Genomic DNA, 18,413 nt, shown 5'->3' on the forward strand with positions numbered 1-18,413 from the left:
CTACCACAGGTTAAAGGGCCTGTCTGGACACCCATCCCCACCATCCGACCTCGGCAGCCTCACCTTTGCACACCCTAAACCACCTGTTATCTTTCATTCTCTTGCTGATTTGCACACCCCCGTGCTTTTTCCCATACTGTATCCAGGGCCTGCTTTCTGTCTGTGAGTGCCTGTTCAACTTTAAATACTCAGCTGAGGGGTCAGTGAAACCTTTTCTGTTCAACCACTACCGCCCACACTTAAAATCGAGCCCTCTTTCTCCATCTGCACTTGGTTCCCTCTGCAGCCCACCAGACTCCAATCAGAACCCTTCACTACATTGTTTGCTTACTTGTTAGCTTCCTTCTACTACCCTATGAGCTCACCGGGGGCAGGGATGGTGTTGGGGTCATCTTGTATCCTCAGTACCCAGTATAGTGCCTTATAACAATAGGCACCATCAGGAACGAAATTGGGTCATTTGTAGAGACGTGGATGGACCTAAAGTCCGTCATACAGAGTGAAGTAAATCAGAAGGAGAAAAATAAAGATTGTATCTTAACGTATATATGTGGAATTTAGAAAAACGGTACAGATGAACCTATTCGCAACACAGGAATAGAGACACAGACATAGAGAACTGACGTGTGGACACGGGGCGGGGGTGGGGGGGCTGGTATGAATTGGGAGATTGGGAATGACATATATACACCACCATGTGTAAAACAGATAGCTAGTGGGAACCTGCTATATAGCGCAGGGAGATCAGCTCGGTGCTCTGTTGTGACCTAGATGGGTGGGATGGGAGGGGGAGGTCCAAGAGGGAGGGGATATATGTATACGTATAGCTGATTCACTCTGTTGTACAGCAGAAACTAATGCAATATTGTAAAGCAACTATACCCCAATAAAAATAAATAAATACAAATATATCAAATCCGAAAAAAAAGATGAACGTGTGCCTAGCCCACAGCATTCTTACCAGCTTATGAAGCATAAAAGTACACAAATGAACAGGATGTTTTTTTACTGGAGTATAGGTGTTCTACAGTGTTGTTAGTTTCTACTGTACAGCCAAGTGGAGTCCCCTATGCTATACAGTAGGTTCTCATCAGTTATCTATTTTATACATATCAGTGTATATATGTCAATCCCAATCTCTCAATTCATCCCACCCCCCTTCCCCCCCCTTGGTGTCCATATGTTTTTTCTCTACATCTTGAACAGAATTTTAAAAATGGAAACAAGATATCTATAACTAAGTGCTCCCTGGCAAGGGGGGGAAAATTAGTTAATGAGATCACCACTTGTGTGCGCCCTGCCATAGACTCCCAACCAGTTCCTCTGCAACCTCTTCCGTTTCCCGCCCCCCTCCAGTTTGTAGCCCTGAATGGAAACTTGATTCAGGCCCTCTGCTTTGAGGAGAAAATCTAAGAGCCTTAGAAGTCAGGGCCCTTCCTGTCTCTGCAGCCTCCTCTCCTACCTTCTTCTTTAGGCTCTCTGCTGGCCTTCTGCTAAAACTCGGGGCATGCCCTGCCCTCTCCCAGCACAGGGCAGGTGTCCAAGCTGTGCCTTTGCTGGAACACTCTTCTCTTATTAGCCTCCAGCTCTCAAAGCATTTGCTCCTCGCTCAGTGCCGGCTTCCCTGACTGGAGAGGCCAAAGCCTCTAAAATAACCACAGCAGGGCACAGAGATACACGTGCACCCCCAACAGCTCATACTATGGAGCCCCTTTGCACTAATTTGGTACCAAATGACAGAAGGTGGCATGAGGCAGCTTTCAGTCTCTCCTCTGTGGACGGGAACTGCCGAAACAAGTGCTTGGACAGTTAACAGAAGGCATCCACCTTAGATGGTAGTTTAGCAACCCTCTGTTGCTCCCCCAGTGCATGGGATGGGAGATCATGGGCACACCCAGAGGCTCATCAAAGCATCCTCAGCCACTCCAAGGCCAAGCAGGCTTCCCCAGGGGATTTCTGGTCAATGCAGTAGTTTGTTTTTCTCCCTCTCTCCATTACATTTCCGGGATTATTTCAGTGCCCTTAAGGCTGCAGTCCACCCCTCAATCTGATGCTTTCTCAGTTAACTAACTAAATGAGATGACTGCCTCCCACTGTGCCTTGTCCAACCCATGGGTGAGGGCCCAGGGATGGGCTCAGAGGAGGCGGTGAGGAAAGCAGACCATTCCAGCAGTAATCCAGAGAACCCGCATCTTCAAATGCTTCAAGCAGCCAGCTCATTGAACAGACAGATACTCAGATGGCCATGTCACCCCAGAGACAGGTTCCCTTCCCACCCTGGGGGAAGAGGCAGAGTCTACAGGCACCAAGGTCCCCACCCCAGAGATGGGAGTACTTGCCCCAGACACCACTGAGGAAGTCCGAATGAGGAAGTTAGGTACAACGTCTTATAACACTGAAGCCACTCGCTTCTGAAATCATTCTTGATAATGAGATCTACTATGCCTATATTTTATTTCTGGGTGTACAGTAGATAAAGGAGTAAAAGAGGGAGCCTGCAAAATCAAGATGACAGTGATCGAGAGTAGCCATTACCTGGAATATGATTTGATTCGTTCCTTGGCCTTCAAAAATAGAAAAGGTCATGGGCTTCAGGGGTCCACTAAACTTTTCCTCTTGGCCATATCCAGTTGTCTGTTAAAAAAAGAAAGAAAAAGAAAATTAGCAAAAAAAAAAAAAATTAACATCACCATCTACTATGAATGTATATGTGTCACTTGTTGATTTTCTTATGGTTCCAGGACTGATATATGAAACCTAAGATTCTAACCTGGCTCAAAACGATGTGAAATGTAGTCAAAACAGGCAGGAAGGGGTCTAATATTTGTTGAGGTTCTACTATGTCAAAATGGTTTGCTTAGAGCCTAACACTGCTTTTCTCATTTAACCATTCAAGCAATCACTCTGTGGGGAGAAATTAACACTCCTGTTTTATAAATGAGGCTCACAGAGGTTAGCTACTTGCCCAGAGTAAAACCCATAGGGAGTTGACATGGCACACACACTGGGTTCTAACTGAAGGAAAGTTCATGATCTTCCCATAATGCCACTATGCTGTTAAATTCTACATGGTTTTACATAAGCTTCTTTTTTTTTTTTAACTTTTTTATTTTTGGCTGCATTGAGTCTTCGTTGCTGCACACAGGCTTTCTCTAGTTGCAGTGAGCAGGGGCTATTCTTTGTTGTGGTGCCAGGGCTTCTCACTGCGGTGGCTCTCTTGTTGCAGAGCACGGGCTCTAGGCACATGGGCTTCAGTAGTTGCAGCACATGGGCTCAGTAGTTGTGGCTTGCGGGCTCTAGAGCGCAGGCTCAGTAGTTGTGGCGCACGGGCTTAGCTGCTCCGTGACATATGGGATCTTCCCGGACCAGGGCTCAAACCCCTATCCTCTGCATTGGCTGGTGGATTCTTAACCACTGCACCACCAGGGAAGCCCCTACACCAGCTTCTTAAAACCCCTCTATTCCACTCCTGTTAGTTTATAAGGAAATCCATGGCAGATTCCCAGCACGCTAGAGTTCAGGCACCTCAAATACAATTGAATTTTTAAGGGGAAAAAAATATGTAGACGTGTTTAGTACAATGCTTGCCTGGCACCCAACAAGAAGAGCTCACACTTGCTAAATTAGTATATGCTGAGCTTTGTCCTAAACACATTGAATCCCAACAACAACCCTATAGGGTAAATTATTATTGCCAGCTCTGTTTCACCGGTGATTAAACTGAGATGCAGAGAGGTTAAGTAATTTGCCCAGGTAGTGCAGGAAGCAGGATTCGAGCCTGCAACTCCAGACCCCAGCCCTCTTAGCCACTACCCACACTACACAACAGCAGAAGCAGCCAAGACAGCCTGGGGTGGGGGGAGGGGGGTGGGAAGCTGGCAGCATGGGGATGTGCAGGAGGGTGCATTCGGCAGTAGTTCCTGCCATCCCTTCATCTCCCACCAGGACTGGTCACTAACGGGAGTCGCGAGGCAGAGTGGAGCAGGCGGAATGCAAGAAGGGGCAGCCAGCCATAAACCCACCACAGAGAGCACCCTCTGGAACGAAGGATCTAGCACCCACACCGATGCCAGTGCCCCCTCCTTCCCGAGTGGTTCTTCAGGTCTCCTACTTGTTGTGGGAATCAGGGCTGGGATAGGTTAGAATTAGAAGTATGATACGGAAAGTTAATGGTTTGGGGAACTGGACAGGTAAAACCAAAAAAGAAAGAACTGGCGAGAAGAGAATTTATTTTCCATTTCTTTATGAGGAGCTAGTACACTCTTATCTTATAGAAACACTGGGAATAACCCCAAAACAATTAGGATGAAATCATGGGGGGAAAGGTCTTGTACTATATTCCTTGGTTATTGAATCTTGATTAAGTTGATCTGGGTTGTCCAACAAAAAAATAGTAACAAACAAGAACACAGAGGACAATCTACACGTGGAACAACTCGTACAGAACACCTACTGAACGCTGGCAGAAGACCTCAGACCTCCCAAAAGGCAAGAAACTCCCCCACGTACCTGGGTAGGGCCAAAGAAAAAAGAATAAACAGAGACAAAAGGATAGGGACGGGACCTGCGCCAGTGGGAGGGAGCTGTGAAGGAGGAAAGGTTTCCACACACCAGGAAGCCCCTTCACGGGCGGAGACTGCGGGTGGCGGAGTGGGGAGCTTAGGAGCTGCGGAGGAGAGCACAGACACAGGGGTGCGGAGGGCAAAGCGGGGAGATTCCCGCACAGAGGATCGGTGCCGACCGGCCCTCACCAGCCAGAGAGGCCTGTCTGCTCACCCGCCGGGGCGGGCGGGGCTGGGAGTTGAGGCTCGGGCTTTGGTCGGAGCGAAGGGAGAGGACTGGGGTTGGCGGCGTGAACATAGCCTGAAGGGGTTAGTGCACCATGGCTAGCCGGGAGGGAGTCCGGGGAAAAGTCTGGACTTCCCGAAGAGGCAAGAGACTTTTTCTTGCCTCTTTGTTTCCTGGTACACGAGGAGAGGGGATTAAGAGCACTGCTTAAAGGAACTCCAGAGACAGGCGCGAGCCGCGGCTAAAAGCGCAGACCCCAGAGACGGGCATGAGATGCTAAGGCTGCTGCTGCCGCCACCAAGAAGCCCGTGTGCGAGCACAGGCCACTATCCACACCCCCCATCCGGGGAGCCTGTGCAGCCCGCCACTGCCAGGGTCCCGGGATCCAGGGACAACTTCCCCGGGAGAACTCACGGCGAGCCTCAGGCTGGTGCAAAGTCACACCAGCCTCTGCCACCAGAGCCTCGTCCCGCACTCCGTGCCCCTCCCTCCCCCTGGCCTGAGTGAGCCAGAGCCCCCAGTCAGCTGCTCCTTTAACCCCGTCCTGTCTGAGCGGAGAACAGACGCCCTCCGGCGACCTACACACAGAGGCGGGGCCAAATCCAAAGCTGAGCCCCGGGAGCTGTGAGAACAAAGAAGAGAAAGGGAAATCTCTCCCAGCAGCCTCAGAAGCACCGGATTAAGGCTCCACAATCAACTTGATGTATGCTGCATCTGGGGAATACATGAATAGACAACGAATCATCCTAATTTGAGGAGGTGGACTTTGAGAGGAAGATTTATTATTTTTTCCCCTTTTCCTCCTTTTGTGAGTGTGTATGTGTATGCTTCTGTGTGAGATTTTGTCTGTAGAGCTTTGCTTCCACCATTTGTCCTAGGGTTCTATCCGTCCTTTTGGTTTTGGTTTTGTTTGTTTTTGGTCTTCTTTTTTTCTTAAAAAAAATTTTATCTTTCTTCCTTTCCTTCCTTCCCTCCTTCCTTCCTTCCTCCCTCCCTCCTTCCTTTCTTTCTTTCCTTCTTTCTACTTTTTCTTGCTTTTATTCCGACCCGTGTGGATGAAAGGCTCTTGGTGCTGCAGCCAGGAGTCAGTGCTTTGCCACCAGTTACAGGAAAAACAAGCTTTAAATGACGCATTAAACAAGGTGGACTTAATTGATATTTATAGGACATTCCATCCAAAAACAACAGAATACACTTTCTTCCCAATTGCTCATGGAAAAATCTCCAGGATAGATCATATCTTTGGTCACAAATCAAACCTTGGTAAATTTAAGAAAGATTATACTCCAATAAAGATGTAAAAAACAAACAAACAAACAAAAAGAACACTGAAGACTTTGGAATTTGGTCTCCTCTCCCTCAGAGTTGTGTCAGGCCCTTGGGTTAGCTGTCCCCAGCCATTGCCAGCCTCTCTCCCTTGGGAAGACAAGTGATCTCTTTCCCAGACTCCCTTGCAGCTAGGAGGGTGACCAAGTGACCCAGTTCTGGTTTGTTAAACAAAAGGTGGAGTCTGCTGTGCCTGGGTGGAGGTGAGGGAACGGTTCTGGTCAAGATTTTGTATTCCTGATTAAGAAAGACAGATGTGGCTGGCCTCTGCCCTGTTCGTCTTGCTCAAGCAATGGACCTCATGTCTGTAGCTGTGGCAGCCATCATGAAACCACAAGGGGATAAACCAGCTCAAACAACGGTGGAGCAAAGAGAAAGAAACCCAAATCTCTGATAACATCACAGAACTGCTAAACCTGCCTGGGACTGCCCACGACAGGCTTCTTGTTGTCTGAGAAAAATAAATCCCTATTGACTGGAAACACTCTAAAGTTGCTTGTAGCTAAAAGCATTCTTAACTGACACAATAACTATACAGACTTCTAGCTCATCAGTTCCTCTCAAAGTGTATTTTCCTCTGGGGGCTCTTCCTCCCTTCCACTCCTTTCCACATCTTCTCCAGCTCCAGCAGTTTCTCTGCAAGGCAGGACACAAGATGTAGGTGCCATGGTTGGTACAGGACGAGGGCAGTGCTTTTTGAGGGGCTACTGCTTAACAGCAAATGGCTTCATCAACTTTCTGCTCACATCAGCAAGCAGCCCATCTTTCAGCTGATCACACCAGTGATGGCATCTATAGGAAAACTACATTAGTCAGGCAAACCTCACAAATAAGCCTGCATTTTTCCCAGGTAGACGAGCTGGCTCACCTATGAGAAATAAAGGATAAGTCTCAGTTGCAATGTTCAAAGTTGGGTTGGGTTCTGGTATCAGGGCAACAAATCTCTCTTCCTGCCCATTAACCTGGCTATCTGAGCTATAAAGATTTCAAAATGCATGGGCACGTCATGAGTCATCAAGCCATACATCCATAACTGGGAAGAATGCTATGGTGGAAATTTGTGAAAAGAGTTGGAAGAATAAAACCCACCATCTTGCATAAAGAAGTGAAAAGTAGGGAGAGAATGGAACTGATATTTTTGAGTGTTTCCTGTATGGCAGCTATGGAACTAGAACCTCCACACATGTCATTTCTTCTGATCCTCAACAATATCAGGAAAGCTCTGGAGGAGTCCCACAGCAGAGGCACATATAACTGGTGCTGCTGTGGGATGGTGCCAGCTCTGTTGGACCACCAAGCCCCAGCTCTGCACCACGTTGCTCCACTGCCTTCTGGGCCAGCAAAGGACACATGCTGTTATCAGATCTGCCTGCCTAGTAGCCACCATCATTGTACATTCCAGCAAGAGTTCTCTGTTTATATAGTACGTATGTCAGCTCTTCCTTCCAGAAGAAGCATAGTCCCAGGCAAGACTCCAAAACAGTTGGCTTCTCCTTGATTTCCCTGTCTCCCTACTCAGCACTCTTTCCCAAACCCTCTCATCAGTGCCCTTATAATATATTCGTGCAGTGTTTCTAACCCCCTATGAGAACCAGTTTTCAGGAAAGAACAGGAGAGCCACTCATAGTATAGAATAAATGACTGGCAATCACTTTAAATGGCTACCTCTGCTGAATAAAGCCTTATGCTGAAGGAAAGAAGCTCCAACTGGACTTCCAGCCTTCACAGGAGAGGGTCTGGGCATAGGGGTCGGTGAAGGCAGAAGAGAAATGGCTCCGTCCCAATGCCCCTGAAATGCCAGCACACAGGCCTCAGCCTCCCTCCTTCACCCAGAGACAGCTGTGCACGTGGCTGTCTCCTGGGCAAGGCTCTTGCCGCCAGCAGTAGTTTGGGCAGTATTTCTTACTCCAGGTAAAAATCCCACTGGGGTGAGAGTAGGGAAAAAGGAAAACTTACTTTCATCCTTTATCTAGGAAGAAAAATGCATGTCCCCTTCTCAGACAAGAAGCTGATGATCCTGCTAATGTCAAATTATCATGACAGAATCTTCTCTCTCTCTTAGGTCTCACTGTTGTTTCCTAATGTTTCCTAATATAAATCCGTAATTATGTATTTAAGTCCTAACTTGTTCCGGGCACTGTGCTATGTGCTGAGGCTGCAAAGATGACTAAAACACAGTTCTCCTCATGGAGGTCAGAGTCCATCTGAGTGTAGACGCTGAATATTTAAAACATGGTAGTAATGATAATAGCTAATATTTATCAAGTCCTTAGACTGTGCGAGTCATTGATTCAAGGGCTTGATAAATGCATTATCTCATTTAATTGCCACATAAGGCAAGTACTATTATTAGACCCATTTCACAGGGCAGAAAACTGAGGTTCAGAGCTTAGTAATTCACCCAAGTTCTTGTCACCAATCAATAACAGTGCCAAGTTTGAACTAGGCACTGACTTCACCACCATTCTGAGATAATACAGATAGCAAAGGACATCTGAGAGGGTAGGAAGAGGAGAGAAGTCAAGTGGGGATGTTAGACCCAGTCCTTAGGCAGCCTTAGCTACACGCTTCAAGCCCTGGTCTGTGAGGATGTACCTTGCTCGTAAGGTTTGAACTGCAGATTTTCCCCTCAAGGGGAGAGCTCTGGTAGGTTTACAAGTTTGGCTGTATTTCACTCTAAATATTTTGAACTGTGTGGGCTCTCAGGGGCTCTCTGGAACTTGAGATTCAATATGGTATATTTGGGTTTTAGAAGAAAGGAACCAAGATTAGAGGTATGAGGATCTAGTAGCTTCCTTCTAAGGAGAAAGCAAATGCTTCCCCATAATCTTGCTTCATAATACAACAGATTGGCAAGTGTATAACCTTTATGAGCTTCATAAGGAAAGTGAAGACAGCATCCCTGTCTCCACCCGAGGTTAAGGTCTGGTCTCCCCAGGTTCCATCCAGCTCCAATTTCTAGAAGCCCGAGTCGATAGGGTTAGCTCAACAAGTGACTAAACACAAATTTGGTCAGAAAACTCCAAGCCATATACGGGAAGAAAAGTACAGAGCAGAGCAGGGTCAAAAATGGAGAAAATGCTTTTCTTAATTTCGGTGGTAATTTCTCATGGTCAAAGTTAAAAAAAAAAAAAAAAAGTCAAGATTAAGGGACATAGACTAACACATGTATCAGTATACTTTTCTTTCCAGATTCCCTGAGCTGTATGCGATGGTCTAAAGCTAAGTAGATGGATTTGCTTAAACCTTGCCCGTGAAGTGACATTGGCTTTTAAGAGCTGAGGAGAAAGCGCACCTCTGGTTAAAGGTTGGACATATGACTTGTAGCTGTTTCAACAAAAATAGTCCATCGGGGCAAATTGTCCTTTGCTCACAATGAGTTAATTTTGATAGACTATTTTTTAAATGATGATAGCCGTTGCTTCCCCGGTACGGGGTAGAAGGATGACTGGGAATATTCTACTAAATAAATAAGGAACATTCTCTTCTCTTACCAAGTAAAGTGTAAAGAGACACAAGCAGTGCAGTTGGGCTTGCATCGTCATGGTTTTTTTTCTTTATTCAAACTCCTGTGAATAAACCGGAGATAAGTTGATTAGTTGCCAATCCTGTTAAAACCATGCTTCTCCAAGCATAAAGGATCATTGGATCATATTCATTTATAAACCTAGTAGAAGGCATTCCTGAAGTTCAGCCTCTGCTCTGTGGAACAGCCTGGGCTTCCAGTAGCTTCCTGATACCTTGTCCACAGCAACCACAAGTCAACATCTGGAAACAAGCGTGGGCTAATTCCATCTTTACTAACCGCTTCACTTTATTAGTCTTCTTCATTTAAGAGTCTTCAATGGTAGGCAATAAGTATAATTTTCACTCATTATATGCGTGGGGGATATATGTTTTGACAAATGCCACAATAAGTAGATACTAAAATGTTAGTGGTGCTGATTCAAACCTGCAAATGGATGAGCTTCTTCAAGCAGAAAGAACCCAAGAATGTTCACAACCCTTCATTCAAAGACCTCACCAGCTGCCTCTTTGCTCTTCTAAACCTTGCTGTTAACTATGCCATACATCTAAGGAAAAAATGTACTTATTACTTCAAAAGCAACCCAATAAAAATCCAAACTCTGCCCCTCTTCTATTCTGTTCAATGTTATTTTTCCTTTTTCCTCGTGCCTTTGCATTTCACAGAAATTATAACTTTCACCCTAAGACACATCATGACTAACTGATTTTAAGATCTGAGATAAATTTTCCACATGGCCTGTAAAGCAGGGTTGTTGCCTATCATAATATTGGACTGCTAAAACAAAACAAAACAAAAAACCAGGGAAATGAAGAATGCATTCACTTCACTAAAATTCCAATTATTTTATTGCCTCTAGGGATTGTGGATGATCTTGGTTTATTTCTTTATCTTTTTCTTTATTTTTTAAAGTTTTCTGCATTGAACTTATATCATCAGTATAATCAGCATGGGAAAATGGTTATAAAATTCTAACTACTCTAAAAATTTAGACCCTGAAATTGTTTAATTCCTTACTCTTGGATAGCTTATATTTGAACTTTATAGAGGTCAAAGTACTATCACATTTTAGCTTCACAAATGCCCTGGGAGATAAAGATAGAAATGAGCATTTATTAAGCATCATTCTATAGGGTAGATTAGTGGAGGGACCTTTACAAACAGGATGTCAGAGGTACAGAAGGTAAACTCTGAGTCATCCTGGACCAGAAACCCAGCTTGGCCTTTCATTAGCTGTGTGGCCGTGGGTGTATTACTTAATCTCTCTGTGCCTCAGTTTCCTCAAATGGAAAATACATAGCAATTGCTCAGTAATAAATGAGTGCTCTTATGAGTTTCTCACAGACATAATGAGTTAGGAAATGTTACTCTTATTTTGTACATGAGGAAATTGAGGTTCAAAGTTAAGCCATTCACCTTAAGACACATAGCTAGGAAGTGATATTGCCATGTTTCCAACCAGATCTGTCAGATGCCAAAGTCCAAAGAGCCTTTCGAGTCTTTCTGCTATACCCTACACTGTGTGATAGCTGAACAGACGTAGCTGTAGGTGTAGAGATGTAGAGACGTATAAAATGTACATATTGCTTGTACATGCTATATAAATGAAGTAACTTGTCCCAAGGATCTACAGCTATGTTAAGGAAGAGCTAGGACTACAACCCTTCAGTGCAATTAGATCTGTAAATTTTGTGAATGTTTAGAAATGAGCTTTTGCAACAGAATTAGTCTGGTCGATGTGTCCAAACATCATTTTAGAATTGGCTCCTTGTCAAACACAAACAAGACATTTTTCTGCTGCTTTAGACTGCTCACGGGGTTTGGAAACACACAGAAACAAATAAGAATCGCAGGTTCTAGCATATTGCAATATGAAATGTATCTAAATGAATAAATTGGTATTCTTAAGTCTAATTGGTCTTTTTTTATATTAGCCAAATAAACATGATCAGCTATCAACCAATATTTGCTTAAGAGAAGTAAAAATACAGACAATAATGACACATTGGAGGATCTTTCTCCTCAAACCCCTCAGCGTTCAAGAACTTTTATTTTTATTTTTTTGGCTGCGTTGGGTCTTTGCTGGCACGTGGGTCTTCTCTAGTCGCGGTGAGCGGGGGCTACTCTTCATTGCAGCGCGCAGGCTTCTCACTGCTGTGGCCCTCCACCCTCGTTGCGGAGCACGGGCTCCGGGCGCACAGGCTTCAGCAGTTGTGGCTCACGGGCTCTCGAGCGCAGGCTCAGCAGTGGTGCTGCACGGGCTTAGTTGCTCCGTGGCACATGGGATCCTCCCGGACCAGGGCTCGAACCCGTGTCCCCTACATTGGCAGGTAGGTTCCCAACCACTGAGCCACCAGGGAAGTCCCTCAAGATCCTTTAAATGCTGCTTCCACTTTACTCATCTGGCCTTATCTCCCACACCCACCACACCCAGTAATGCTGAGCACCCCACGGACTTTGCACCGAGCTTCCCTGTCTCCACAACTTGTCACTGGCTGTTCTCCCCACCTGGCACAGGGCCCCACCTGGAGTAAATGACAATTGATATTTTCTGAATCAAGCTGGATTGAGATTATCCTTTCTCACTTCTACTTTTACTTCTCATACCCTACCATCTAAGACCAACTTATTCAGTTATTTTAAAATCACTGAATTTAATAATTCTATTATGTGCAAGATACTGTGCTAAGAACAGGGATGACAAAGTAAGGGGTACAAGGTCTGCTTCATGGAGCTAGAACCTACATCCTTCATGAAATCTCCCTGATTTCCAGCCAGAAGCATCTTCCTCTCAAGGCCCCTCCTGCCTGCATTTTATTTTTTATCACATATTTACATGTCTGTGTTGCTGCCACTACTAGAATACAAAGTCCTTCAAGACAAAGGCCTCATTTTAAAATCATATTTTTTTAACCTCTCATGGCTCTTCATAGTATGGCTTGCACATACTAAGCTCTCAACAGATGTTTCTTAACTTCTAAAACACTTGTGATTGTCTAACATTGGTATTCTATGAATTTGTCCAATCTATAAGAGCTTTCAGAATAAACAGAAAATGTTAAAGGAAACTAATTTGAAATCTAAAGATTTATTTTGATGCAAAGTAATAAATTTTTATTGTTGACAAAGAGGATTATTTCTCTTTTAAATACACGAACAGATTTCTGTTCAGTAAATAGGTTAAGAGCTGGTTGATATATACACCATCTCCACTTGAAATGATTTTTTTTAGCACTTTCAATCTTCCAAAGACATGTAAGTTGAATGATAAAAAGCAAATAAAAATAAATTAAATGCCTTATTTTAGTCAGATGCTCTAACAGGCCACTGTCCGGGGTGTTTTAATGGAACCTAAAAAGTAAACGTAGCATTACACTCATCCTTTCTTTTGTCATTTACATTTAGTTTCATCCTTCACGGAAGGGTTTCTGGTGGGAAACAGAAGGAATTGCTTTCTGCTCCCATGCCTAGGGTCTCGTGATTTCTTTGTGGACAAATCTATCATACCATGTGGTTGTTAGTTTGTCTGGTTTGGATCCTGGCTCCTTCACTGACTAATGTCTACTCGTCTGTAAAGCAAGGATAATAATAGTATCTACTTTTGAGAGTTATGGGACTCAATAAGTTAATATTTTGAACAGTGTCTGTCAAATAAAAATTCCTTCTGCCACCCAAGTTTGCTTAGTCAGAAATTAAATATTGTCCCACAGGACAGCTCCTATCAAAATTCCCAGCTTTCAATGGCCCTGGCCATAAGGATACTCAAGAAGCACCCTTCACAGCAACACCCTCACAGCCAAATGAAGTGGCCAGGCAAAGCCTTCATCTGAATGATCCAAGGCAAACTACACCACTGCTAGGATTATTCCAGAAGAGGACTCCAGCCTCTCAAACAAGTCTTGCCTATATTTCCTCTTTTTACAGACATAATTTCACTAATGAATACCACATCCTGGATCATAATGATGCTGGAGGGAAACCATGGTTTGTAACTGAGATTGCCTAAAATCACCAAGCCATACACACTTGATAGATTATTTCACAAACCCTACCTGGCAAAGGATTGGAGTAGATTTCCAGATAATTCAGTGACATTTCGTCTGAACTACCTGAAATAGTTGATCCAACCATCTGCTGGGAATTTTTGCTATTTGTTAGGGTTTCCTCAGGTACAAAGACTAAATTCAGTTTCTATGGCAACTATCTGAGATGGCAAGTACATCCTTAGCAACAGAGGTCAAAGGTTTAGGGGGAGTTTTAAAAAGCCACCACCACTTGCTTTAATCTTGGACCACTTACACATGCAGAATCAGGGCTGCTGGACTTGCAGATTAGGGCTGAAGCCTTTGTTTAATTCACCGTAGCCCAGAAAACACTGAAACCCTCCATATCCTGAATCTGTGTCCAGCCAGGATAACAACACAAAGGCAGCTAACATCTACTAGAAGCCCTTTGTCTCAGCACATGCTGAGAGATTTATATGAATTATCTTATTGATTTTTCATAAGAACCCTATGAAGCAGGTACTGTGAAAATTTCTCTCTCGAAGATCAAAAATCAAGAGGTGAGGGTCAAAACAGTTACCAGACTTGTCCAAGATCACACTGCCTGGCTACTTTCACACCTGTACTCTATTCATATTTTATTCTCTCTATGAAAGCACAAGCATCCTGATAAATAAGACATCTAGCGGCATTGAATCTATTACACATCTTTGCAAAAATTCGAAAAGGTTTTTTTTCACTCCATAGCTGCCCTTCTTCTTCAGATGCTGACATGAGCCTGCCTTCTCAGAGGGCCGTCAGTCTAGGAGATTTGGCTCCTACAGCACATCTATTTCTGATTTGTACCCTCTCCTCATTTCCTTCTGACCTTCACCTCAGCAGTCTCTCATTTTTCAACCAAGCCAAGTGTTATGGGTTGAATGGTGTCCCCTGCCTCAAAATTCATGTTGGAGCCTAAGCCCCAAGTACCTCAGAATGTGATTTTATTTGGAGACAGGGTCTTTACAGAGGTAATGAAGTTAGAACTAAGTCATTAGGGTGGGCCCTAATCCAATATGACTGGTGTCCTCATCAAAAGGGAAAACTTGGATGTGGAGACACTCATAGAGGAAAGACAACATGAAGACACATGGGAAAGACAGCCGTCTGAGAGCCCAGGAGAAAGGCCTCAGACCAATTCTTATGGTCCTCAGAAGGAACCAGCCCTGCAGACACCTTCATTTTGGACTTCGAGCCTCCAGAACTGTGACACAATAAATTTCTATTGCTTAAGCCACTCCGTCTGTGGTACTTTGTGACAGCAGCCCTAGCAAACTAATATATCAAGGAACTCTAGTTTTGACTGATAGGGGCACTGCCGTCCCAGGATGGGGTGGCCTCGGATGGGGCTTTATCCAGTTATTATACATGCAGTGCCCACGGCATCCCAGGGGGTCCACTCCAAGCTTGATTGAATCTCCTACTGGGCTCCAGAGACTCCAAGAGGCATTTTTAGACACTCCTGTCATTTTGCCATTTATCTGGGTAAGGACAGGAAATTTCTAGGTCCCAGTTCTCAAACTCTGCAAGTAAATCAATACATAAGCATTGATTTTTCCCCCTCTTATGAAAGCTAAGTGATAGGCAAACCTTAAATCGAGTCAGTCATGGTTCATCCTTTTCATTAAAAAAAAAAAAAAGTTAAGGGCTTTGAATTAAAACACGTCACCATGCTCTAAGGCTAAACCACACATTTCCAAAGAACAAAGAAGGTACAGAGGAGAGGACTGCAAAATTTGTTTTCAAATATCATAGGTGATGTGGACAGGAAAGAATGTGACTAGAATTCATAACGTCACCAGAACCAAACAGCACCAAATGATCCTGTGTGCCATTTAGTTTACCTCTGCACTGTATATTGCTAAGAGCAGCATAAATTATACAGCAAGGCCAGATATGAATAAAGATCAGATAAAAAGGCTGCTCGCACCATTGTTCATCAAGTAATGTTCAGATCAATCATGCCCATCTCTTGTGTTCTCACTCACAAACCTCTGGCACCAATTATATCACTTAAGGTTTAGAAAAAAATCACAGGAGGATCTGACCAATTTGCACTCTTGGCAAATTAAGGACCCAATGAAAGTGACCATCAATAAGCTAGAAACAGACAGGCAGGCATAAAATCTGGGCTGCTGCCTTGCACTTCCGACTGATTAGGAGGGAGGAAGGAAGGACCAAGGAAGGAAAAGGAAGGGTGGATTGCCCCCTCCCCACCCAACGTACACATAAATGTAAGCGCTTTGTCCTCTCCCTAAACTTCGCAATAAGTATGCCAATCTTTCAGCATATGAAAATCTGGATTTACACATATGAACTACACATTCTGGCCTTACAAATTCAGTACGAGGTAAATCTCAATTAGATCCCATCCCGTATGGTTTAAACACTGAGATTTAAAACAAAACAAAACAAAAGACTTGCTATAATACTAGCTCATTTATGAGGTGACCTTGAGGCAAGGACTCTAATGGAAAAAATGCACAGTCATGCTCGAGTGTAGTAGGCTAACTTTCTGATTTCTGTAATTAAATCATAATTGACAACTGGGATGGGCAAGAGAGTAAGGTGGAAATAAATTTAGTTCTATCTTCATAAAGGATGCCATACCACTATGAAATCTCACTCATTAGCTAGTTTTTTTTAATAATTGAAAGTTTAAAAAACTAGCATTTAATGAACATTTACTAAGCTAAGTACTTTGGAAGACTTATTTCATTTAATTTTCACAACAATCCTATAGGCAGGTCCTGTTGTCATCGCACAGGACAGGAAACAGCTCAGCGAGGTTGAGGAAAGGGTGTCAGTCTGACTGCAGAGACCAAGCACAGACCCTTTGTGTGAGGAAGAGGTGCTCATCCTTAGTTTAAATATTCTTTAAGGGCATAAATCTACTTTTCTGATTTCTCTTTATCTCTTACTCAGAAACACAAGTCCTAATGTTTTAAAATAATTAACACACGGTAAGAAATCATTGATTCAGAATATCATGGATGAGAGAACTCAGTGTCAGGCTTACAGAATATTTTAAGAGAAATTAAGTTTTCTTTGTGTCACATACACAATAGCCAAGGATAGCTTTGTCCGTCATATATGCATAAGTGAAAAAATCATCTTGAGTATGGTTAAAACCTCAACCACTAGGTGAATGTCTGCTTTTATTAAGTTAATATTTCTTATACCTAAATAAACATTCATGTTTGTTCTCACAAGTAACAAATAGATAGATAGATATTCCCCTAACAAAAGTCACTACTCTTTCCTTGTTTAATCATTGGGGAGACCACAGAACAACTAGCTCCTTCTAAATTCAACACCAGAGGTTTCTGAAGGAATACAATTGTATGCCAACAAATAAATATGTATATTTCTATCTGTGTAAACTAAGAGCCATAAAAGCACTTATTTGTCAGCCTTTGGAGAAAGGGACACAGTGGTGCTCAGCTTTCCTTCTCAGAGTCATCTCTCTTGACCTGGAAGAAAAGCGAGAGCACACTCTCCAGAGAGTTCCTTTGACAAAGGAATAGGAAGTCGAGTTGCTGCCAGGATACATTTTGCCATTCATAAAAGAATGGAGGAGGTACCAGAAATGCAATCTTCACCTTGAATGACAGTGACTTTTCCCAGGGGACATCTTAGCAAGTTTCAAAGGATGCCACGCCCACACCTCACCAGAAGGCTTATAGTGAAACATCACAGGGGCTTTAAAATGCCTCATTAATGTTGTCCCAGAGGTCTCTGAGACTGTCCTCAATTTTTTTCATTCTTTTTTCTTTATTCTGCTCTGCAGTAGTTATTTCTGCTACTTTATCTTCCAGGTCACTTATCTGTTCTTCAGCCTCAGTTATTCTGCTATTGATCCCTTTTAGAGAATTTTTAATTTCATTTACTGTGTTGTTCATCATTGTTTGTTTGCTCTTTAGTTCTTCTAGGTCCTTGTTAACCGTTTCTTGTATTTTCTCCATTCTATTATTTCCAAGATTTTGGATCATCTTTACTATCAGTATTCTGAATTCTTTTTCAGGTATTTCCTCTTCATTTGTTAGGTCTGGTGTGTTTTTACCTTGCTCCTTCATCTTCTGTGTGTTTCTCTGTCTTCTCATTTTGCTTAACTTACTGTGTTTGGGGTCTCCTTTTCGCAGGCTGCAGGTTTCATAGTTCCCGTTGTTTTTGGTGTCTGTCCCCCATGGCTAAGGTTGGTTCAGTGGGTTGTGTAGGCTTCCTGGTGGAGGGGACTAGTGCCTGTGTTCTGGTGGCTGAGGCTGGATCTTGTCTTTCTGGTGGGCAGGTCCAATACTGCAGAGGGTCTGGAGAAAAGGGAACCCTCTTGCACTGTTGGTGGGAATGTAAATTGATACAGCCACTATGGAGAACAGTATGGAGGTTCCTCAAAAAACTAAAAATAGAACTACCATATGACCCAGCAATCCCACTACTGGGCATATACCCTGAGAAAACCATAATTCAAAAAGAGTCATGTACCATAATGTTCATTGCAGCTCTATTTACAATAGCCAGGACATGGAAGCTACCTGAATGTCCATCAACAGATGAATGGATAAAGAAGATGTGGCACATATATACAATGGAATATTACTCAGTCTTAAAAAGAAACGAAATTGGTTATTTGTAGTGAGGTGGATGGACCTAGAGTCTGTCATACAGAGTGAAGTAAGTCAGAAAGAGAAAAACAAATACCGTAGGCTAACACATATATATGGAATCTAAAA

General features: G+C 43.5%; 1 protein-coding gene across 1 annotated transcript in view; it reads right to left on the minus strand.

Moving 5' to 3' along the window:
• CDH17 (cadherin 17) overlaps positions 1-18,413 on the minus strand; it is a 91,956-nt gene that overhangs the window by 71,109 nt on the left and 2,434 nt on the right. Inside the window, exons 2-3 of the mRNA XM_024765432.1 lie at positions 9,609-9,683; positions 2,536-2,634 (exon numbers count right to left, since the gene is read on the minus strand). Coding sequence (XP_024621200.1) covers positions 2,536-2,634; positions 9,609-9,659 — 150 coding nt within the window. The 5' untranslated portion in view covers positions 9,660-9,683. The remainder of the gene's footprint in view (positions 1-2,535; positions 2,635-9,608; positions 9,684-18,413) is intronic.

This window comes from Neophocaena asiaeorientalis, unplaced genomic scaffold, assembly GCF_003031525.2.
Source record: "Neophocaena asiaeorientalis asiaeorientalis breed wild unplaced genomic scaffold, Neophocaena_asiaeorientalis_V1.1 scaffold353, whole genome shotgun sequence".
Classification (NCBI taxonomy): domain Eukaryota; kingdom Metazoa; phylum Chordata; class Mammalia; order Artiodactyla; family Phocoenidae; genus Neophocaena; species Neophocaena asiaeorientalis.